Below are 25,232 nucleotides of genomic sequence, written 5' to 3' on the forward strand. Positions count from 1 at the left end.
CCTCTTCATTCCCCTCCACCCTACCCCCCCATCCCCATTACCCCCCCTTTAGTTTATGACCATGTGTCTCAAGTCCTTTAGATTCTATATTTCCCATTCTATTCTTGCCCCCCCATCTATTTTCTATCCACTGTCTATGCTACTTATTTTCTGTACCTTCTCCCCCCTTCTCCTCCTCCCACTCCCGTTGCTAACCCTCCATGAGATCTTCATTTCTATGTTTCCACTCCTGATCTAGCTGTCCTTTAATTTGCTTTTGTTTTAGGTGTGGTTGTTAATAACTGTGAGTTTGCTGTCCTTTCACTGTTCATGTTTTTTTAACTTCTTTTTCTTAGATAAGTCCCTTCAACATCTCATATACTAAGGGCTTGGTGATGATGAACTTCTTGAATTTGATCTTATCTGAGAAGCACTTTATCTGCCCTTCCATTCTAAATGAAAGTTTTGCTGGATAGAGCAATCTTGGATGTAGGTCTTTGGATTTCATGACTTGGAATACTTCTTTCCAGCCCCTCTTGCCTATAAGGTCTCTTTTGAGAAATCAGCTGACAGTCTGATGGGGACTCCTTTGTAGGTGACTGTCCCCTTATCTCTTGCTGCTTCTAGGATTCTCTCCTTCATTTTAATCTTGGCTAATGTAATTATGATGTGCCTTGGTGTGTTTCTTCTTGGGTCCAACTTCTTTGGGACTCTCTGAGCTTCCTGGATTTCCTGGAAGTCTATTTCCTTTGCCAGACTGGGGAAATTCTCCTTTATTATTTGTTCAAATAAGTTTTCCACTGGTGGCTGTGCCTTTCCCCCTTCTGGTACCCCTATAATTCAGATGTTGGAGCGTTTAAAGATGTCCTGGAGGTTCCTAAGACTCTCCTCATTTTTTGGAATTCTTGCTTCTTCACTCTTTTCTGTTTGGCCATTATTTGCTTTCTTCTGGTCCACTCCATTGATTTGAGTCCCAGTTTCCTTTTCATCGCTATTGGTTTCCTGTGCAATTCCATTCATTTCAATTAGTTTCGCCTTCATGTTTCTCTAATTTGTGGCTATAATCAACCAGTTCTGTGAGGATCCTGATCACCAGCGTTTTAAACTGTGCGTCTGAGAGTTTTGCTATTTCTTCATCGCTTAGATTTATAGGCTCTGGGGCTTTGAGATCTTCTTGAGCCATTTTTGGTCTGTTCGTGACCGTTAAGTATGAGGAGCGGAGCCTTGGACTCCCAGGTCGCTGGGTTGTGATGCTGTATGTGGGGGCATGGTCAGAGCGGGGAAATGGCGGCCCCCTCTCTGCTGTTTCGCACCTCTGGGTGAGGAGCAGAGCCTCAGGTTGTTCACCGGGGCAGGGCCACTTAGGTCGCTGGGTTATGCTGCTGTATGTGGAGGTGGGGTCAGAGCGGGGAAATGGCGGCGCCCTCCGCTGCCACTCGCCGCTGGCTCTCATCCAATTGCCCACTCCCTCGCTTGTCTATCCACACACGAATGCGTGACCACAGTCAACACGCAGCCCTGCTCCCTTGCTGTTTCCCCGAGGTCGCTTGCTGAGTTCCCACCAGGTCCAACCCTGTGCCTGGATTCCGCGCGCCTGAATCTGACTGACCGAGTTTTCCTGTGCAACCCCGCTCCGCCAGCTGTTGGCTTCGCCCCTCTTACCGGTCAGGCTAAAGAATTTGTCGTCATCAGACTTCCGAAAAGTTCAATTTTCTGTGTTCTGGCTGTGTTTTCTGTTGCTAATATTTAGTTGTCTCTAAACTGGTTGTTGTGAGAAAGCACGGCGTCTCCACCTGTGCCTCCATCTTGGCGGAAGTCTAGGTATCTGTTTTAAAATGGCAGATTCACAGGTCCCACCAACCAGGATCAACAATTCCATCTCTGGGTCTACGCTCCAGAAAGGAGCGTTTCACCAAGTTCCCCAGGTGATTCTTGTTTTGTTTTGTGGGTTTTTTAAACTCTACAATTTAAAAATATATATATATATTTATTTTTATCTTCATCTGAGGAAATGCCCATAAATTTTTAGAGAGAGGGAAAGGGAAGGAGGGAGAAGAAACATTCATGTGAGGGAGAAATATCTATGTGAAAAAGAAACATCCATCAGTTGCTCTTATACCAAACCTACAACCTATACACGTGCCCCAGACAGAAAGAACCTGCAACTTTTCAACCAACTGAGCCACACTGGCCAGGGGTACCCCCAGGTGAGTCTGATTAACAGAAGCCCTGCCGACTGCCAGCGGGCAAAGCTGATTGTAGAGCTCCACCTTGTGGCCTACAGGCCAAAGGCTAGAAAGCAACTCTGCCAGAATCTCTGATTCCGCCCCCCCCCCCATATTTAGCTCTAATCCAAAGCTTTCAAAGTCCAGCAAAAACCTTATAACTAACTCTAGGGGTTTATTCCTTACACACATTTTGCATTACACAAGGGAATTATGGGTCCAGAAAACATTACAGAAAGATAGTTTTGAAAATACAGACTATTTTGGGATGAGTAAAACACTACATTCATTCAATATTTACTGTATGGTTCACAACATTTTAAGTACTATGCTAGGTACTAGAGATTGAAGATTAATAAAACATGGCCCCATCCTTAAAAATCCACAGAAAGTCCTGGTCAGGTACTCAATTGGTTAAAGCATCGTCTTGATATGCCAAGGTTGCAGGTTCAATCCCTGGTCAGGGCACATGCAAGAATCAACTATGAGCCCTGGCTGATGTGGTTCAGTGGATTGAGCCTGAGAACCAGGGGGCTGCCAGTTCAATTCCCAGTTCGGGCACATGCCTGGGTTGCAGGCCAGGGCCCCAGTGGGGGGCATCAAGAGGCAACCATACATTGATGTTTCTCTCCTTTCTCTCCCTTTCCCTCTCTCCAAAATTAAATAAGTAAAATCTTTTAAAAAGAAAAATCAACTGAGTGTATCATTAGGTGGAATAACAAATTAGTGTTTGTCTCTTCTTCTCTTTCCATTTAAAAATCAATTTTAAAAACCCACAGAAAAATATGACAAGTAGTTGTACAAATTAGGACAAGTGCCTCCTTTCTAAGAAGCAATTCCTGGGCAATAGGAAGGAAATCAAGGCCATCCCTAATACCGGCCTAGCTGGATATAAGACAGCGGCATATTAAAGATAAAACCAATGATGGGAAACGCAGTGACGGAGACATGCGACTTGAATGTCACAGACTGAGTCCTTTGCAGAGGCTCTAAATAGAGCAATCCCTTCCTCTAGAATACAGGTGGCAAACACAAGGCCCATAGGCAAAATCCGACCCTCCACCTTGTTTTATCTGGCCCGGCACCGTTTCTACCCGGTGGCAGCGCCAAGCTCTTGCTTAACTGTTACGGACTAGTTACATTTATACAGTCCTACAATTACAATTCGGCCCTTTGAAGGCAACCGAAAGGCTGATGTAGCCCCTGGTGAAAATGAGTTTGCCACCCCTCCTCTAGAAATAAGGGAAAGCTTCATTCAACACATACTCTGTGCCAAAATTGTGCTAGGCACTAAGGACACAGTGAGTAAAGGAAGCTTTAAGAACATGTAACGAGGATGTTTTCCCTGATGGGCTACCATTTGATCTTGGAGCCTGAGGGGTGACTAGGACATGAATAGGCAAAGAAAAATCAAGAAAAAAGGGATAAATTCTCCTTCATGTGTCTGTATGTGGAGGAGGAATAAAAGATGGGACACTGGCAACAGAGAAGGAGCAAACTGCTTGCTTAAGGAGCTTTAATACAGTATTTTATCCATTAAAGTAGGTCATAATACAGTCATTCCAAAAAAAACATTTTCTTGGACCACCCCACATAACGTGGTTCTGTGGACACGACCAGGAACAAAGGTAACGAGAAGCCACCAAAGCCCCTGGGTAGGGCACTGGCAAAAGTGATGTCTAAGGACACACGCTGTGTGCAGGAAGCAAGAGGGGAGTGAAGGAGCCAGCGCAGAACGGGTGGGCCTGGAACGGTGCAGGGGTGTGAGGAACTGAAAACAGCGTCTAGGCACTAACCGAGCAAGGCTGGTTACGGCAGAGGGATGAAGGGATGGAAGGGGTTTCAGCCAGGATGAAAAGTGATGATGACGTTAAAAAAAACAGAAAAAGAAAAGGAAACACAGTTTTAGGAAGAAAAAAAGCTTTTAAAAAAAGGTTTCAGTGTATGGAACACTTGCCTGAGTATTATGCATGTACAAATGGGCAGTAAAACCGGGTAAGTGGGAAAAAAGGAGCAGAAGGCTGACCAGAAGACAAGCCCTGCCCCCATCATTCTGACAACTAACTCCAACGACTAGCTTTTCTCTTGCAGTTTTCTGTGACACCATCTACACCGAGGGGTCCTCCTGACTCTCCGCTCCCTCCTCTGTTCCTTCAAGTTACTCGCTAAAGAGGAGATATTGCTATACAACAATCAGAATTGTAGGGAAGGAAAATACACAGTTGTGACCTTGGATGCTTTTTTAGAAATGTACTTTAAGATAATATAATATGTAGTAAAGTGTACTAATTCTAAGCATATATATAGCTCAATAAATTTTTACAGAACTATATACTCGCGAAACTACCGCAGCTCCAGAACCACCGAAGTTTCCCTGTGCCTTCCTAATGCCCTGCCCAGAGGCAACTGCCACTTGGAGTTCTGTAACCTGTCTGTCCTTAGCAGCATGAGAATGGAACCATACACTCTTTGGATCTGCCTTCTCCCATTCAACATTATGGCTACGAGAGTCATCCGTGTTAACATTTGTTTCTGTAGTTCACTCTTTTTCATGTCTGTGCAATAGTCCACTGTGTGGCTCTTCAGCAGTTTCTCATCCATTTCTTCTTCAATGGACATCTGTGGTGTTTCCAGCTTTGGGCTGCTATGAATAAAGCCACTGTGCTTCCTGTTGTGCATGTCTTTAGTAGAAACAGGTCCAGACCCAAGAGTGAGACTGGGTCATGGAGTCACATGTAGCTGTCGTCAATACTGACAAATAGTTTTCCCAAGTGGCCGCACCAATTTACATGCACCTAAAGTGCACGGGAGTTTCCATGGCTTCAAACCCTTGTCAATAACTGGTACTGTCGGTCTCTAAATTTCCCCATTCAAGGTACAGTGATATTCGTTGTGGTTTTAATTTGTACTTCCCTCGCGAGTAACGAAGCTTTGAGTTGAGTACCTTTCAAGTGCCTACGCACTTGGTATGTGGATATGTTCTTTTGTGAGGCACCTATTCGACATTTATACTCATTTAAAAAATTGAGTTTTGTGTCTTTTACTTACCAATTCGTATTTCTTTATATATTCTGGATATGAATTCTTGCTCAATACACGTATCATGAATATTTTCCCCCGGACTATGGCTCATTCTTTAGCTCACCTTTTCACTTAATGGTGTCTTTGACGAACAGAAATTCTTAATTTGAATGAAATCTAATTTGTCAAAAAATTTTTTCATATATAGCGCTTTTAGGATTTTAAGTAATTGAAGAAAGCTTTCTGTACCCTGATGGCCTTGCCTTCTGAGAGGAAGGAGGCCGTGCCTGGAGAGCCTTTTCCAGCCTTTCGGGTTACACCCCAGGCTCTATTTCCCACAGAACGGTCGGAGCAACCCTCAAACGCAGCGTGGCACCGCTGGTCTGGTTTGTTCAGAGGCAAGGAGTTACACTTAATTTAGTCTCTACAGGACAGACACTGGACCTAGAGGCCTCCAAAGCCAGGCAAGGTCCCAAGAGCAATTTCTGATGGCAGGCATGTGCGCTCACTGCCCCGTTTTACGTGGGTCGTTTGCACAACATGTAAAGGCGTCATCTTATGAGTTACATCTCACAGGAATTCCTGGCACGCCCTAGTTTTATTATTGAGTGGGAAACAACCACTCTCTTGATTACTCTTGTCAAAGCAAGACACTGTTACCTGTCACAGAACTAGCAGTCCCTGACAAAAACAGGCAGAAACATAAGATATGAAGAGAGAGGTGGTGCGTGAGCAGACAGCTACAACAGGCAATAGAAAGTCTGAGACAAGAAGAGTGATAGTGGGGGATTTCACTTTTCCTAATAGTTCAGGCATTAAAGGGTCTCAGTACTGAACACTGTTCAGAGGCCACTGCAACAACTGGAACATCCCCATTACACCACTACGTGATGTAATGGGGATGTTGGCAGTGACAAAGAAGAGGACAGTTGTAGAAGATCAGCAGAGATTAGCCAAATGGATAAGTGAAACCTTGTCCAAACGCGCAATGTATATTTGCATAGGTGAAGTTCTCTCTCTCATGCAGTCACTTACACTCAAAGTTCCCCACCTGTGGCCCACTCAGTAGTAGTGTAACTACCACTGACATTGCTAAAGCAGACCTTTGCCCACCAGGTAATGTAAATGAAGAAAGTACACTTGGATTAAAACATCAAGGAGTGGCCCTGGCCAGTGTGGCTCAGTTGGTTGGAGGGTTGTCCCATAACCGACATGTTGTAGGTTCGATTCTCGGTCAGGGCACGTACATACCCAGGTCTCGGGTTCAATTCCCCAATCTGGGCAAGTATGATCTCCGGTCTGGGTGCATGCAGGAGGCAACCAATCAGTATTTCACTCTTGCATCTCACATGGACATTTCTCTCTCTCCCACCGCCTCGCTGTCCCCTCTCCCCTGCTTCCTCTCTCTAAAAGCAATGGGGAAAAAAATGTCCTTGGTGAAGAGTTTTTAAAAATACATTAAGAAGTGGTGGGACCCAAAACACACCGCAGGGTTTGAAGAGGAATTCATGACTTTGTTTCAAGCTGACTGTTGCCACATAAGAATAAAGGTCCAATGATAACAAATCTTTTCTCTTTTTTAAGAGAGTAGAAATTGTGATTTTTTTTGTGTAACTTTCCAAACACTATTACATCATGTAGACCAAACAAAATCTCTCTGTGGGTTGACTCTGGCCTACGGGCAATGGGTTTACAACCTCTGTTCTGAAGCTTTGCAGCAAGATAAACAGCACATGCGGGTCTCCAGAGTTAGAAGATCAAAAAACCTGAAAAGCTAGCACACAGATAAGGGACTGGACCAGGAGACAGTAAAAAAAAGTTTAACTTTTAGAGGCAGAAAGTCTAAAGACTTGGAGTTGGACCAACTTCAGAGTTGGACAGGTCTGTATTGGAAAAACCTGAGAGAAACTATTATAAAGTTCTGTTGCAAGGAGGTGCAGATTAAAAAAAACTAGTACAGTGATCCTAAATGATTAAAAAAGGGTGGGGGGATATCACACACACACACACACACACACACACACACACACACACACACACACACAGTGGGGGGGTATCACACACACACACACACACACACACACACACACTATTTTACCTCTGTGTCTTGATTTCCTTATCATTAAAATAGAAATAACAAAACCTACTTCAAAAGACTATCATGAGGATTAAATAAAAATTATACATATAAATGTCATTATCCCTGGCAAGTAATACTTACCACAAGTTAGCCACTGTTTGTTGTTATAGAACTCTGAGAGGTAAGGGAACTCGCTTAAGACCACACCTGGATTTTGTACCCGGAACATATGGCCTCGGATCCTTCACTCTGAACCATCAAGTTCCCCAGCCTCCCCTTACCTTGCTGGGCTAGATCAGTACAATGAGGACATCAGACCAGAGGGTAACTAAAGTCCCTACTAGAGCTGTCATTTTGTTCTACCAGCCAGTCTTCTAACCAGCTTATTTCACAGCAGCAGTAAGAAAAACATAACCCTGCTCACACTTCTACTGGTTACCAAGGTCAAGTAGGAAAGTACAGCTTAGGCTTGGGGTAGGTCAGAGAAACCATTCTGGTATGGAACAATCCAAAGGTTAAACCAGGAAAAAGCCCCCTTATTGATCCTTGGTGATTATATTCATTTCTAGGAGGCCAGCAGGCCTCTTGAGTAGGCCCAGAATTCACTCACACAAACCACCTCTTACAAGGTAGAAGTCACCTATTAGCCCGCTATGAAACCACAATGAGCTCTATTTCTAGAATCTTTAGAACACCGAGTGACTCATCCTGTTGGGGGTTAAAGGTCTCCAGAAGAACCTAGTAAATTCTCTTTCCCTATCTTTGGGGGGTGAGGAGAATGCCATGTGTGCTCATTCAGATATACAAGCACATACCATTTTACCTGCAATTATAAGAGGTTCACAAATTCCCTGAAATCTTTCCCTAAACTTCAAGTATCGCAGTTCCAAGCTTGTCCTCCCAGGGAATTCAGAAGTGCCCCAAGACCTGGGTTGGAGTTTCTAGGCAGCTGTGTTTAGGAGACAAATCACGTATTGCGAACTCAGCATAATGAATCCTGCTTGGAAAAGACAAAGGGCCCTTTCTTCCTCCCCCAGACCAATTTGTTCCGAGAGAATTCAGACAGAGAAGATCTGTAATTTAATCCCCAAACACCAGTGGGTAGAGAACAGGACCCCAAGAATATTTCATGCCCCTTTTCTGACTCCTACCCATAAAATTGGATAGAAACTCAGAAGAGTTGAAAGTAGCAGGTAAAACCATGCTAGGCTCCACGGCACTGTGCTCTGCCTCATATCAGAAAGGAATCAGTCAAGACTGCCAATTAGCCTTATTAGATGACTTTTCCCTAGTATGGGCTTTGAAAACTATGGGTACCAAAGAAACCATATAATCTCACCGGCAACTGAAGAAGTAACCAAAACAAGATAATATTTCCCTCGCATAAGATGAGCAACAGTTTGAGTGTTGGTGAGAGTCTGGAGAAACATGTGAACTCATACACAGCTGGTAGGCTTATAAATCATTAGTCTTTGGTGGTGGTGGGACAACTGGACAATTTTTATGAACCATGTGAAAACACACACCCTCTGATACAGCAACTCCCTACAGATATTTCTGCAAAGGTAGTTGAAGATAGATGGGCAAACAGGTTCAATGCTGCATTGTCTATAACAAGAAGTCCTTACCTCTGGGTGTAATCATATAAATGAAACATCATGTAGCCATTTAAAAAGTTTGCTAGGTCTGGCCCTGACTGGTGTGGCTCAGTTGGTTGGACATCATTCCCACAAACTGAAAGGTCGTGGTTGGATTCCCCATCAGGGCCCATGCCTGGGTTGCAAGCTCAGTCCCTGGTTGGGTCATGTACAAGAGGCACCAACCAACTGATATCTTTCTCGCATGGATGTTTCTTTCCCTTTCTCTCGCTCCCTTCCCTTCTCTCTAAAAATAAATAAAAATATTTTCTTTACAAAAGAAGTAGGTCTATACGTGCTGATATGAATAAAACTCCAATATATAGTTTTTAAAAAGCTGAGGATAGTGGCTATTATGCATGATTCCTTTACTCTAAATTTTTTAAAGGACATACATATATGCTATTATATGTAATAAATTATGTTCCCTATTGGGAACTGCCCTCCCTGGTTTCAGAAGCTGTAACCTACCCATGGCTAAGGCTGAGTGAGCGACCTTGGGATTATAAACCGTAAGACAAAGCTTATCTTCCTGGCAGGGGCACCGCCTCTGCCCCTTTTACTTCAGCCTGCCTGGCCCCAATGTATGACTGGTTAGCCAATGACGGGTAAGATTCCTCAAGGGAGGGATGACCCAAGAGAGGCACGACCATGGGGCCCCCATGGAAGGACTTGGGGGGCTATAGCAAAAAGGGATGATGGACCCTTGCTGCTCGGCTTTGACATAACCTGAGTCCTCATTCTGTCTGCAAGAAGTCTCTTATCTCTTGGCTGCCGTCCTTCCCATCTGACTTAAGCCTGAAACAATGACAGAGGGCGGTGCAGCCCTGTGCTGGAAAGGGAGGGTTCCCCGGGTGATCAGATCTAAGAAAGAATATGTAAAATCCTATGAAACCTGCTTTGCTAAGTAAGAATGCTCTCAATGAAAAGATAAGGGTCCAAGCAGGATATGAGTTTGTTTCCCAAAGTTTTGTAGCCCATATTAGCTAATAGACCCTGACTCAAAATAAGCCCATGTAGTTCTTTGTATGTTACCTATTGTTTAATCCTTACTGCTTGACAATAACTGGTGAGCTTTACCTGTACTCCTGTGCAAACTGAGCCCAATAAAAGCCCACTGGCTCTTGGCCCTTCTCCTTTGCGAGATCGGCGACCTTTCCTCCCCAAACAAATCATGTCTTGGTAGATTTATTTTCATCCATGGTGGCTGGGGGTGCCCTGCAGGCGGAGCCCCCCAAAAGTTCCCAAAAGATATGTAAGAAACTGTTTGCTGTGGTTACCTCTGGAGAGAGTGACTAGAGACCAGGAAAGAGAAGAACCATACCAATGTACAAACATTTTGAAAACATACCAATAACACAGATTAAAAAAAAAAAAAAGCTCCAGGCATCTGGAGAAAGCTGGGGCTGAAGATAGAAGGCGATACTGAAGGCAGGTTCTCACGCCTCCTTCATGTATTTTTGCCTAGAATTGACCTTGGTGAGAGTCTAGACTCCCCCTCAGCCGGCAGCGTGACTCCTCACACTGCCTGTCCCGGAAACGGAGCTTCCCCGGCTTCAGAGGCAGTACTGCACGTTAGGAGGTGGCCAACTGAGATCAGCTGCCAAGCAGTTTCTCACGGCTCTTGCTGCCTGATCACATTACCTGAGAGTTGAGGTGGGGAAAAGTTCTAGCACCTTATGAATAAAGAAGCTCACCTCTGAGGTTTCCGAATATCCCAGAGTCCTACTCCTTCCTTGGAGTTGGCTGTGGCCAACAGCCTGGGCTCCACCGGATTAAACATGACGCTGTGGAAGGCTGATGGATAGTTTGCCAGGCAGAAGGGCTCTGTGAAGAAAGAAACTACTATCAGTCCATTTGGGGCACCTTTGGGCCAGGGAGAGGCAGACAAGCAGGACTGTGACTTCGAGTGGGAGCACGCCCCCGAAGACCGTGGCAATGGGCGGGAGCCCCTCGGTCACCTTACTCACAAGGTTCCTGCAAGTCCTAGCACACACTTTCCACACGCAGGAAAAAGCAACTGAAATATATATAAACAAACTTTAAGCTATAATATTCAGAAATCCATAGAGCAGCACCTATTCAGATCTTGTGATAAAACAGATAGTTACCGTAAAAGGAAGTAATCTGCTTTAAATTAAGTAAACTAAATTCCACATGAGCTGAAAAAATTCATGACTAATTACCAATATGATTATTATACCTTAATCCAAATTTATGGGTTTTAAAAATTAAAAGTATTAAAACTATATAAAAATTTAATGAAGACAAAGCAATACAGTAAGAAAAATGAAGCCAAGTAAAAATAGTAGTAGTTTTCCCTTCTGGTCATACTGCTCCCTAAATTGAAAAGAAAATGGTCTCCATGTAGAATTTTATGATTTCATCTCCAGTATTAAAATATTTTAACAACGACAACACAAGACACCTATGTTCACGTGCACCTAGGCAGCTCCTAATCGACTTCACCTAGAAATCCGGCAGCCTTTGATTATATTAGCTTCAAGTGAGGAAGGAATTACTTGCTCCCCGGGAGGACACAGTCCTATGGAAGTTACTTAGAAGCAACAGAGAGCATTCCCCAGTCTATAATTTCCACATGCGACACTTCATAGGCCCCCGTATGGGGTGGGACTCGGTTATTCCACCCAGCACTTGGTTCAGACAAAGGAGAATTTCACCTGCCAAGCACGTGGTGACTCCACCACAGCTGCTGCTTGCAGTTACCTTACCTGCCTGACCCTAAGGACAAGCTTCTCTTATAGCCTGAACCTCAATAATGGCACAGCCCAGCATGTTAAATGCTTAGAATATAGAATAACAAAAAGGCCCAGATCCTGCCAGACGAGGCAAGCGGAAAGTAACTCTATGTGCACAGGCATAATCATGACGAAGCTTCACCAAGGGTGGGGACAGGGGTGGCACTGAGGGTGGTATTGGAGGAAAGAGCCTTTGAAGATAGGCAGAGTTACAGAAAGAAATCTCTGCAGGAAATGAGCTGAAAAGTGCATTTCCTGAAGAACTTCAGAAAAATTCGACAAAACAATTCTTCATTTTACACTCCAGAAACTCAAAGAACACATTTGGAGGAAGAACTGTCTCAGATAATTCCCTGTAAAGAGTTTATTTGCCGTTATTTTAAGTTCCTTATATATGGTTAAGGTTAGGTTCTGTGGTTCTTTCAGCAAAAAAAAAAAAAAAAAGCCTGAAATCAGGATTCAAAAAAGTGCATAATCCCCTTCTCTGTAAATAACCACAAATGTGTGCATGTCAGAACCACACACAGAGGGGCTCTTTCTTGCTGAGCTCTACAATGAGGCACCACATCTTCTGTTCCTTGGGGCCACTAAATACCAAGCTACTGAAGTGTTTACTACAGGTACAAGGGTTTGAGGAGATTCACGGGTGGCTAGAAAGGACTGGCAAGGGGCCTCACTTCCGACCATTTAGGGGTAGGGTAGGACCTCCAGACACACATCTGTGCCCCTATGTGAGAGTTTCCTCTCCATTTACTTCACTCCCACCCAGATTACTCAGGTCATAAGTTGAATCCGCAGTGAACTTGACATCAAACCCTTCAACAAAATCCAACAGCTTTTTGCAGTGACCTTACCTCCATGAGGGGACTCCCGAATGTCCCAGATGAGAACCCGGCCATCATCCGAGGAGCTGGCAAAAATGTTGTCGTTCACTGGGCTCACTGACAAGCCATATACTGCATCTTCATGAGCAAACACGTCCAAGGTCTCACTGCTGAGAGACGGAGAGCACAGAGAGAGGCACACGGGCACACACATCCACACAAAGAGGGCACAGAGCCCTCTAGTTCCTAGGGCAGGCTTCCCTTGGTTTCCAGGAGAAAGGCAACCTTTCTAAACCGAAAGGATATGACTTTTCCTTTAAAAGTTCGCATTCAACTTTCAAGAGAAAACATAAATGTACTAGTAAAGAGACTTTTTATAGATTTCATGGGAAGGTTGCTTTTCTCACTAAACGAGCACATTTAAAAGGAACTCAACAGATGAGTTTCGTGTTTTCAGTTACAACAGAATGCCTGTGCTTGTGTACAGATCTGGGGGTGGCACCTGATTTATAAACAGGAAAAACTTTAAAGCAGCCAGGCCTGATGCCAGCTGGGCAAAAGAGGGACCTACTGGCAGTCTGGCACGGCGGTAAAGGCTCTGAGGCCAGGTTGCCTAAGTCCAGATCCTGGCACCACCGGACTTTAAGTTTCCTCATCTATAATTGAGATCATATAGTATTACCTCATAGAATTATTGTAAGGGTTAAATTGATTAACCCATACAAAGCATTTAGAATGGGGGCTGGTACATAAATCTTACCCATTATTATTATGTTTCCTTCCCTTCCAACTCTCCTTTTAAGTTTTCACCTGAAAGCTATGTTTCATACCGACTTTGCAAATAATTTTTAATCAAAATTTTGTTTCAAAATTATTACAGAAATCGTCTTCAGAAAAGAACAGCTGGTTTCATGTTATTTTTTTTCTTCTTCAAAAAACAAAAACTACTTTGAGCTGATTTTCATATGAAAAACAGAGTCAGTCACCTTCACACACTAACAATCTATTTACCTTTCAACATCATGGAGGATAACTTGCTCATCATTTCCTGTAAGGGAAAAAAGTAGACATGTGATCATTCCAAAGAAAATGATCCCTGTCCACGTTACAATTCAGTACTTTAAGGTTTTCAGGGAAAATTAAATATGAACGAAGTCAATACAAATTAGGAGTTAATTAGAAAAAAGATATTAAAAAATAATTACGGATAGGACATTCTCTTAAAAAAATTTTAAAGCATAATAACAACTAGGTATATAACATAACTGTTTCCAAAATGTATCACCCATTGTAATGTTAAAAAAAAAAAGCTGTGGCCATTAAGGAAAAAGTAAATGATCAAGGACAAATCAATTCAAAATAGCTTTTTTCTTTATTTTTTAAACAAAACACTCATTAACTGTGAGACCTGAAATAGTACCTGCAATTTTTCTAGGCCTCAGTTTTTTATCTGCAAAATAGATATAATAATTGTACCTACCTTATAGGTTTATTGTTTAAGGATAAGCGCACATTTGTAAAAAGCATTCAGAATAGGGCTGAGCACTTAAAAGCCCCCAGTAAATGTTTACTATTATTCACATTTTTGTCATCTCTCACAGCATGAAAATTTGATAACTATGTGATTCTAAATAATGGGAAAGTTTTTATCTACAATTTTTGTCTTTTGCATTTTTCTTTATCACATCAAGAAATCTAAATATACTACATCTATGATTATGTGTAGTTCCACCTTCAAATAGTGTATATAGCCAAAAAAGAATAACCTAACCGTGAAAAGACAGAAAGTAAAAAACTCCCATTTTATGATGAAAACACACCCAAAAGTCATTTAAATAGAAAGTAAAATTAGCAGTGGCCCAGGTCATCTGAAATCCCTGGCTCTAAACTCTATTGTGGGTACCTGCAAAGTAAATCAAATCCATACTAATGCCTTCTGGGCAGCAGGCACAGGAGAGGTACTGGGGACGCAAGAAAAGATTCTTCCCAGCCCTTGAGGAACTCACAGTCCAACCGCACAAATAATTAGCAAGACAGGTTGTCTTGTTACAGAGATATGCTTAAAATGGGGATGCAGATAAAGGAATAATTGTTTCCTTCAGGAGCAAGGTGAAAGTACACGGCAGAAGGGAAGAGTGATTTAATGGAAAAGGAGACATTTGAACAGAAACTCAAAACTCTTACCAATGGGAATCTTAGGGAAATTGTTGAGGACTGGACAATTAATGATGACCCGTGAGGAATAGCATGAGCAAAAGGCACACGGGCACCTATGACTGCAAGTGGTTTAGTGGACTAGAGTACAAGATGCAGGGGGAGGGAGATGAGGCCAAAGGACTGGGGTTTAGACTGTACCCTGTGGACACTATAGGGTCAAAAAGATTCACATGGTTAAGCCTTTGTTTTTAAACTCACAGACACAGACAACAGTATGGTGACTACCAGAGGGAAAGGGGACTGGGGCGAGGGAGAAGGTAAAGGGGAGATAAATGGTGATGGAGGAGACATGACTCGGGTGGTGACATATAATTCAACACACAGATGGTGTATTGTAGGAGGGAAGGAGGGAGGGAGGGAGGGAGGGAGGGAGGGAGGGAGGGAGGGAGGGAGAAAGAAGGAAGGAAGGAGGGAGGAAGGAGGGGAGGAGTGAAGGGGAGGGGAAGAAGGAGAGAGGGTGAGAGGGAAGAAGGGGGGCAGGGAGGAAGGGAAAAGGAGGACAGTCAGGTGGGATGGAGATTACTCTAATACATGTGTCTAAATTGCTGAAATGCAGAAAAGACAAGCTATGGAAAACCAGGAATTCTATAGAACTATGAAATAAAGAAAAATAAGGAGTTATTTTAGCACTCCTTTATGTAAAATACCAGCCACAGTGAATTTCCCCATGTGGAAATCTCCCTTCTTACCTCCAGAGAATACCTTGGTGTTCCCACTGTTGAAAGCCAGGCAAAAAATGTTGGAATGATGCTCTCCTTTCAGCTGTATGGGTTTGACTCTGGAGTGAATAGCTTGTTCCATATGCCATAGCAGAACCCTGCGATCATCTCCTCCTTCAGAGGGGAGTAAGAATCTAGGGTTAAAACAGCTCATATTTCAAGGGTGACTCTTGGTTTTGCTAGCTTTGAATCTCCCCAACTCCGTGAGATTCTGATAGGACACATAAACCCAGGGCTTGACCCCCTTCCCTAACCGTTAGTAAATACATGGCCCCTAAGCCACTCCCTTTTCCCTAGGAATTAAATCTCAAACAGAAAATACAGAAAAGGAAAGGAATAAGCACTGAGATTGGAATTCTCAAAGCCGCTGTGTCCCTGACTTCCAGAGACCTAGTTGTTTAAATACTTCTTCAATTACTACCTAAAATCCTTCCATTATGGACTTTGTTGGGGGGGGGGGGTCATCTAACAGTACCTGAGTTAGTTTCTAGTGCTTTCAACAAAAGAACTTAAATGTTCGTAGCATACTAGTTTTCAAAGCACTCTCCTTAATGTAATCTCACTGACGGCGAGACACCATACAAATGACAACTGCCTGTCACAGTAGCAGAATCTAGATAGAATCTAGGTCTCATGAACCTCAATCCAACTATTTTCTCTGCATAACTCTAAAAAAATCTGAATTAAATGAGCTGTATTACACTGTGTGAGTCAGCTCCTACAGAATAAGAATATTTATTCTGGCCCTGGCTGGTGTAGCTCAGTGGATTGAGCACGGGCCTGTGAACCAAAAGATCGCGGTTCAATTTCCAGTCAGGGCACATGCCTGGGTTGCAGGCCAGTTCCCAGAAGGGGCCAGTTCCCAGCAGGGGAGGCACCAGAAGCAACCATACATTGATATTTCTCTCCTCTCTTCTTCCCTTCCCTTCTAAAGATAAATAAATAAAATAAATAAAAAATTTATTCTATGTATTATGTATTCTTTATATTTGAAGACACATTAAAACTATATGGAAGGATGCAACACACTGTTGACAGTGGTTATGACTTCCAGGAAATAAGATTAAAAGAGAGGTAGAGGACAGACTGTAAAGTTTTTACTTTTACTTTATATATTTGGCACTGCTTCACTTTTAATAAGCTTATATTATATTCCTAATGAAAATTTTTTAAAAAGTCAGTGTGGTTGTCTCTCATGCGCCCCCTACTGGGCATCTGGCCCACAACCTAGGCATGTGCCCTGACCAAGAATCGATCTAGAGACCCTTGGTTCACAAGCCAGCACTCAATCCACCAAGTCACGCCAACCAGGGCATATTTCTAATAAAATTTTAAGTTACAACAGGAGCAAACGCAGACAGCAAACGGTAGCAAACTCTACATACCTCTGCCTCCCCCACTGCACTCACTACGACAGACACAAACTGCAGCACATCCACACCGCGTACAGACACTCCACAGAGCCATTACACACCATTGAATCAGTGGATCATTAAGAACTTGGAAACATGTCCAAAGGTCTTTGTTAAGGAGGAAAATGAGGTGTAAAATAGTATGCATACCAACATCCACTCATTAAAACAAATTTTTAAGAAGCCTCACGATTGCAGGAAGCTTGTCCATTTTGTTCACTGCAAAGTCCCCAGTACCTAAATAAGTGCCCCTAAAAGTAAGTATTATATGAATGTACTTAAACTTGCCTACCAGTGACTTTAAAAAAAACATTTTATTTATTTTTAGAGCAAGGGGAAACCACAATGCTAATTACTATCAGGATGCTGACTAGTGACAGCTGTGGTGTCTCAGGATTTCCTATTCCATCTCCTGCCTCAGAAGAAGGGTGGGATTCAGATCCACGATGTCTGATTCTAAAGCCCCTGCAGAGGCCACTGGATGATTTCAGACAGCAGAGCAACAATTTTAACAATTATGGATTTTAATGTGTTGGCAAAAAACAAACAAACAACCCCCCCCCCCACTAGTCTATAAAGCCCAGGATTTGGAAGGGAAGGGTAAAAAAAGGTGAAGGGGAATAAGAGGTACAAATTTCCAGGTATGAAGTAAATAAGCTATGGAGACGTACACTTCAGGGAATATAGTCGATAATAGTCTGATAACTTTGCATGGTGACAGATGGTTACTAGGCTTAGGGTGGGGATCACATAAGGTACATAAATGTCAAATCACTGTTAGTCACCTGAAACTAATATACTATGTGCCAATTATTCTTCAATTAAAAACTTTAAATCATAATTTCATAGATATTACATAATCATGTTTCCTTTCAAGCACTGTTTTAAGAGACATTAACTAAAAAATGTTTAAGTAATACCACAAGCGATACCTCTTACATATGACGAATGTTAAAAAAAAAAAAAAAGGACCCAAACCTCTGAAATTTAGAATAATTTACCAGGCACCTTTATTACCTATCTGTTTAAGGAAGGGCCTCTATACATCTGGAGCTGGGGTTTGCTGCGTGTCCAAATGCAAATAATAACTAGAGATCGATCTCAAGAGGTATTAGGAGGATGTTGTAACAAAGGCGCAACCTAATCAGTTGTGAAGTAACCAGCCTAAAAAAAGACTACAAATGGCCAAAAACAAGATAAAAAGTTCAGACTCACTAATAATCAAGACCAGTTATATGAGAACTGAAGCAATAAAATTTTTTAAATGACACCATTTTTCACATACTAATTGAACTGGCAAAGATTAAACAATACTCAGCAATAGCCATAATGCAGTCTCAATGAACTGGTACAAATAGAAATCAGTTCAACCATCTTTAAAGGAAAATATATATATAATGTATTCTATAAATATAAAAAATCATATCCTTTGACTGAGAATCCAATTTCTAAGATTTTATTATAAAGGAAAACCCTGCTTGGTGGTGCTCCATGCATTGAGCATCAGCCTATGAACCAAAAGGCTGCTGGGTTGATTCCCGGTCAGAGCACATGCCTGGGGTGCAGGTCAGCAACCAGTCAATGTTTCTCTCCCTATCTTTCTCCCTTCTGCCCTTCTCCCTAAAAATAAATGAAATCTTTTTTTTTTTAAAGAAAAAAAAACAAAACCCAAATTCTCTTGAAAGTTTAGCTACAAGAATTGTGATGAAAGCCAAACAAAACAACAACAAAATATCATGTGAGGGGAGTGGTTAAATTCTGATATAGGCCCTGGATAGGATACCATGCTGTCATAATATCATGCTTTAGAACAGTTGTTCTCAAACAGTGTTCCATGAACCCCAGGAGAGCTGCAAAATTGAAACTTATTATTTTCATAGTAACACTAAAATGTTATTTGCCTCTTTCACTGTGTTGACATTGCCTTGATGGTGAAAAAGCAATGGTGGTTTGTAGAACTACTGGTGTCTTAGTGCTAACGAAGGCAGTGCAGCAGACTGTACGAGTCATTAGTGTATCCTTAACTGCCACAGGCTGGCAGTAAAAAACAGATGTCAGTTTCATGCAGGAATGTCCTTGATGAAGCAGTAAAAATAATTTCATCCCATTTCAACCAGAGTACACATCTTCATATTCTGTATGATGAAATGAGAGGTACACACGAAGCACTTCCACTAAGGATCGAAGGACAACACAGGCTTTGTGGAACGTGTGAGTGTGATCATTTCCACTGCGAGCTAAACTGGCTGCTTTTTTCACGACCACCGTTTTTACTTGAAACTGTCGAACTACAGTTATTCAGACTTGAGTACTTGGCAGACATTCTCTCAAAACAAACAAGATGAACCTGTCATGTCAAGGAAAACAACTGGTAGTATTTGTAGCCAATAATAAAATTCAGAAAACACCTATATTCCCAATGGCTCGAGAAATCATCTCCCAATACTTAAAAAACTTTTCTGATGAGATTGGTGGTGATATTAACAAATAAGATTTCTTAAAATATATAGTGAAACATGTCAACATCTGGAAAATCTGCCTAACTCAGAGAATCAGTATCTTTTAAATGATCAATGTGTCATGGTTATAAAACAACCCACAGGGCTCTTCTAATCCTTTTAACAACCAGAGGAAGCAGGTATTGTTATCCTTATTGTCCAGTGAAACTACAGATAAGCTAAACAACCACAAGGCCCAAAGCAACCAGAGTGTGAGCTGGGATCTGAATACAGGTCATCTGGCTCCAGGGACTGCTCCTTACCATGACACAACACTGCCTCTCAAAAACAACAGGGGCCACACAGCAAAACTGCCAAACTGCATTGCATACTGGAGAATACTCAACCCATTTTAAAGGACAAGCCATCAATCAGCTCTAGCCAGTTACCACCATAGAGGAATGCAGGCTCCAAGTGGCATGATGTTCCAATTTTTCAAGAGAAACTAGCAACCTGAGAGGAAGGCTTTAAAGGCAGAGTAAAAGATTTTAATGTAACAGACTATGAAAAGTTCTCTGATATGGTTTCATATTGTATATTGTAACTAATCTTTAAGAAACCCACTTGTTGTCCTGGCTGGTATGACTCAGTGAATTGAATGCCAGCCTGCAAACCAGAAGGTCGCTGGTTCGATTCCCAGTCAAGGCACATGCCTGGCCAGGTTCCCATTTGGGGGTGTGCAAGAGGCAACTGGTGGATGTATCTCTCACATCCCCTCTTCTTCCCCTCTCTCTAAAAATAAGTAAATAAATCTTTTGGGAAAGATTGATGTTTCTTCCCCTCTCTCTAAAAATAAGTAAATAAATCTTTTGGGGAAAAAAAAGAAAGGAACTTCCAGTCGTTGAGTTTTGGTAGAGTAACAAAGTAGAATATACAGTTATTTGATACTGCATTAAAATACTCTTCCTCTTTTTCTAATTACATATCTGTAAGGCTGAATTTTCTTTATATACATCAGCTAAACCACTACTTAACAACAGAGTAAACATAAGTATCTTCATAATGTCTATTCCACAACATTAAAGAGATTTGGAAAAATGTTCACAGTTACTCTTCTCACTATTGTTTATTTTACAAGTTATTTTTAATTAAAACATTATTGTTAATGTAAAGTTCATTACTGTATTCTTAAATAGCCTTTAAAATTTCTCAGTCCTAAACTCTAATACAATAAGAATCAGTAAGGTGCTCTCGCGCTCCGGGAGCATCCTGCACTTTTCCCTTCCTCCTCCTTCCCCCCACAGGCATGCATCTCCTAAACGCTAAGGCAGTGGTCCTCAACCTTTCTGGCATCTGGGGCCAGTTTCATGGAAGATCATTTTTCCATGGCCCCGGGGGGGGTGGTTTCAGGCTGACTCAAGCTCACCTCCTGCTGGGAGGCCCGGTTGCTAACAGGCCTGGACCAGTATGGGTCCACTGCCCAGGGATTAGGGACCCCTGCTGTAAGGGACCCCAGGAGATTTGCCACCAGAGGAGCAAAGAGCAGTGACAGCTCATCCCCAATCCCTCCCAGGCTAACAACCCTCTGAACCTGTCCCCAAGACCCCCTTCCCTGACCCTCCAGTGAGCTGACCACAGCTCCGCCTGAGCTCACTTCTTTCCAGTAACATTTCCAGAGAGCCAACCAACACAGCCGCATCCAGTCTCTGTCCTGTTGCTCCTTCTGCCCTAGGCCCTTTCTTGTTTCACTATCCCCAGCTTGAACAATTTTTATTTATTTATTTATTTTCAAAGAAAGGGGAAGGGAAAGAGAGAGGGAGAGTAACATCAATGTGCCTCTCATGCACTCCCTGCTAAGCAGTCCCCTACTGGGAATCAAACTGGTGACCCTTTGGTTTGCAGGCCAGTACTTAATCCACTGAGACACACCACACAGGGCTCCTTGTCCCCAGCTTTAATAAACATAGTTTTAAAAATCACCTGGAAGGGAAAAAAAGATAAATATAACCAACATAAACTGAAATTCTTTGAGGTCTTCAATGATTTTTAAGAATGTAAAGAGGTCCTGAGGCTAAAGAGTTTGGGAAGTTTTGCTTGGGAACAGCAGTTGTTCCAAAATGTCCAGAATCATCCAGAATGATTCTGTCCCGCAGGAGAATTTGTCAATGTTCAATTTCTGGCTGTCAGTAGGCTGAGGAGAGGCTACTGGCATATACTGGTTACAAGCCAGGGATAGTGCTAAACATCCTACAATGCACAGGACAGCCCCTGTAATGAAGGATTATCCAGCCCAAAATGTAAATGCTGTTGAGGTTGAAAAGCCCTGCTTTTCAAGAATATGCAGTGACCTACGAAAATGTTAATATTATGTAAGAGAAAAGTTACAAAACAGCAGAGATGGCCTAATTTCCATTTTATTTTTAAAATATGTACATATGCATATAAAAAGGCTAAAATATGTCCCATGTATCAAAAATGGTCATCCTGAGTAGGTGGAATACTTCTTACTTTCTTTAAATATCTTTTTCTCCAAATTTCCTATAATTAATACATGATATTTTTAAAACTTATAAATAAGTGGGAAGCCTGTCTTATAAATGCCAAATTCTAATGACTTGCATGATTCAACAGGAAATTCTCAACAGTAAAGTATGGAATTAGTGAAATGTCAAAGAACAAAAGCTTCTTAAATTAAGGCTAGAAGAGTATAAAAAAAAAGCAACACACCCTTACCCCCCCAAAAAAAACCCCCCAGACCCTTAGGGCCTCCATAACAGAAGGACCTTCAGAGAGGAAATTCAGGCGGTGGTGCTCCTAACCACAGACCGTCTCTGTGCCCCGTCCCTTTCCTCTTGCCAGGGACAGCTCGCCTGGACAGTGTGCTCCCCACCAGTTATATCCCATTTGCTCTTCATTCATTCTGAGCAGGTTATGATTTCTTTAGGTTTTTTTTCCCAATAAGAACACTGCCTGTCTGACTTTTGCAAAATTCCTTGCATAAAGAACATTGACGACACAACGCAGGCTTCTTTTCACTTCTTGGTCAGTCCTAAAAAGACTGGACCAATTCAGGCCCCAGTGCTTTTTCAGTCCCTCCAGGAAGGCACACAATACCCACCCTCAAGCAGGTGTAAACAGAGACGTCAACTCTGAAACAAAATCAAGACTGCTTGAAGCTGGTTGCCATCTTCAACCAGCTCTATGATATATGAGCAGACATCTATGGCAGAAAATGCAATGTGCACCAAGCCATCAAACATCATTATAGCATCTATAAAAGAAGAAACATAATCTCAGAGGTTCCACTTAGTCACTTGGCCTTAAGGACTAACACAAACCATACAACTGGAGCACTGGCTGGGTGGCTCAGTTCATTGGAGTGCCATCCTATACACCAAAAGGCTGTGGGTTTGAACCCCAGTTAGGGCACACACCTAGGTTGCAGGTTCAATCCTCAGTCGGGTGCGTATGGGTACAGGAGGCAACCAATCCCTGTTTTTCTCACACATCGATGTTTCTCTCTTTCCCCTCCCTTCCCTCCTACTCCAGTTTCCTCTCTCTCTAAAATCAATAATAAAACATATCCATGAGGATTTTTTAAAAAGATACAACTGGAACTTCAATACAAGACTTGAACGGAAATTCAGAATGAGAGGAGTTGTGTAACAAGATCTGACAGGCATCTGGATTTGCAAAACATTCCTCCTCCTGAGTAATGTTCTTGGAAGGAAACAGACTTTCTGAGTGAGGAAGTACAGGCAGGCTAAGAAAGAAAACCAGAGACCTGGCCAGAATGACCATCCTCCGGCCTCTACCCAGGAAAATCTCTACTTACTCATCTGTAAAATAACGGGACACCACCAACTTACCCCGAACAACCACGTTTGCCCTGGCTGGGTTACTCAGCCGGTTAGATGAGGGGCGTTCGGATCTGCCAAGGTTGCGGGCTCAATCCTCAGTCACGGCACATACACGAAGCAACCAATGAATGCATAAATAAGTGCAACGACAAATTGGGTTTCTAGCTCTCTAAAATGAATAAATAATTTTTTCAAAAACTATGTTCAAAGACAACAAAACCTCCTATTGAATGTACTGGCAGAGTAAGCCACCTAAAGAGTTTAACACTTTACTTAAGTCCCTCACAAATGCAGAACCTCCTAACTTTCCCTACTGAGGGGCCGGGTCAGGAGACCCACAATTTAACCCTGACTGTACTCCTTACCTAGCAGTGAGCCACTGGGCAAATCACTTTACTCTTTGCTCCTTTTCATCTCTCGTCCTTTCTACAGAGATAGAACATCAGTAGTATAAGATCACGAGTGAGAATGGATCAGGACTAAACTAGATTTCTTAAACTTCTTTTTAAAAAAGATTATTCATTTTTAGAAAGAGGGGAAAGGAGGGAGAAACACTGGAAGAGAAACAGCCGTCAGTTGCCTCTCCTGTGCACCCTGACTGGGAATCGAACCTGCGACCTTTCACTTTGGAGGACAATGCCCAAACAATCAAGCCACAGTGGTCAGGGCTTCAGCTTCCTTAGTGATGACTTTCCACAACACGAAAGATGTTCTAGAGCCAACTGGCTATGTACCTGAAAAACCACAATTCCTGAAAACCCTTCTCAGGGCCAATCTACTCACTGGAAGAGGCCAAATTTTACTCCAGACTAAAGTGCTGGGCAGATAATGCACAATACTAAGCCTTTAGCATGGTTTTAATATCAAGAGCATATCTACTTTTAGTTAAAAACATTTCAGAAAAAAATTTCCAACTCAGAGGAGAATCATTTCTCAAAGCACCTTTCCCCAAAATCAATTCTAAAAACTAACAACCTACAGGAAGACTTAAAAAAAAAATGTACATATGAACAGCAGAATAAGATTTCTAAGAGAAGGTATACAGGAAAAAAAGGGGTAACAGCCTTTGAACTTAACATTTTCTTTTTTTAAAAATATATTATGCCATTACAGTTGTCCTATTCCCCCCTTCATTCCCCTCCACCCTGCACACCCCCTCCCCCACCATTCCCTTTAGTTTATGACCACGTGTCTCAAGTTCTTTAGATTCTATATTTCCCATACTATTCTTGCCCTCCCCCCTATCTATTTTCTACCTACCATCTATGCTACTTATTTTCTGTGCCTTCTGCCCCCTTCTCCTCCTCCCACTCCCCTGTTGCTAACCCTCCATCTGATCTTCATTTCTATGGTTCTGCCCCTGATCTAGCTGTCCTCTTAGTTTGCTTTTGTTTTAGGTGTGGTTGTTCATAACTGTGAGTTTGCTGTCCTTTCACTGTTCATCTTTTTTATCTTCTTTTTCTTAGATAAGTCCCTTTAATATTTCATATAACAAGGGCTTGGTTCAACTCCTTGAACTTGATCTTATCTGAGAAGCATTTTATCTGTCCTTCCATTCTAAATGAAAACTTTGCTGGATAGAGCAATCTTGGATGTAGGTCTTTGGATTTCATGACTTGGAATATCTCTTTCCAGCCCCTTCTTGCCTGTAAGGTCTCTTTTGAGAAATCAGCTGACAGTCTGATAGGAGCTCCTTTGTAGATAACTGTCCCCTTATCTCTTGCTGCTTCTAGGATTCGCTCCTTCATTTTACTCTTGGCTAATGTAATGATGATGTGCCTTGGTGTGTTCCTTCTTGGGTCCAACTTCTTGGGGACTCTCTGAGCTTCCTGGATTTCCTGGAAGTCTATTTCCTTTGCCAGATTGGGGAAGTTCTCCTTTATTATTTGTTCAAATAAGTTTTCCACTTGTCACTCTTCCTCTTCACCTTCTGGCACCCCCTATGATTCAGATATTGAAACGTTTAAAGATGTCCTGGATGTTCCTGAGCCTCTCCTCATTTTTTTGAATTCTTGTTTCTTCATCCCTTTCTGTTTGGTCAATTTTTTCCTCCTTCTGGTC

General features: G+C 42.3%; 1 protein-coding gene across 2 annotated transcripts in view; it reads right to left on the reverse strand.

Annotated features, from left to right (window-relative positions):
- The window catches only part of DCAF5 (DDB1 and CUL4 associated factor 5), a 100,386-nt gene that overhangs the window by 63,397 nt on the left and 11,757 nt on the right, over window positions 1-25,232 (reverse strand). For both annotated transcript variants that reach the window (XM_053673263.1, XM_053673264.1), the window contains exons 2-5: window positions 15,432-15,575; window positions 13,537-13,573; window positions 12,556-12,695; window positions 10,640-10,769 (exon numbers count right to left, since the gene is read on the reverse strand). In XM_053673263.1, the coding sequence (XP_053529238.1) occupies window positions 10,640-10,769; window positions 12,556-12,695; window positions 13,537-13,573; window positions 15,432-15,575 (451 nt within the window). The remainder of the gene's footprint in view (window positions 1-10,639; window positions 10,770-12,555; window positions 12,696-13,536; window positions 13,574-15,431; window positions 15,576-25,232) is intronic.

The sequence above is a fragment of the Artibeus jamaicensis genome, unplaced genomic scaffold (assembly GCF_021234435.1).
Source record: "Artibeus jamaicensis isolate MK-2021 breed Jamaican fruit bat unplaced genomic scaffold, CSHL_Jam_final contig_851, whole genome shotgun sequence".
NCBI classification, from domain to species: domain Eukaryota; kingdom Metazoa; phylum Chordata; class Mammalia; order Chiroptera; family Phyllostomidae; genus Artibeus; species Artibeus jamaicensis.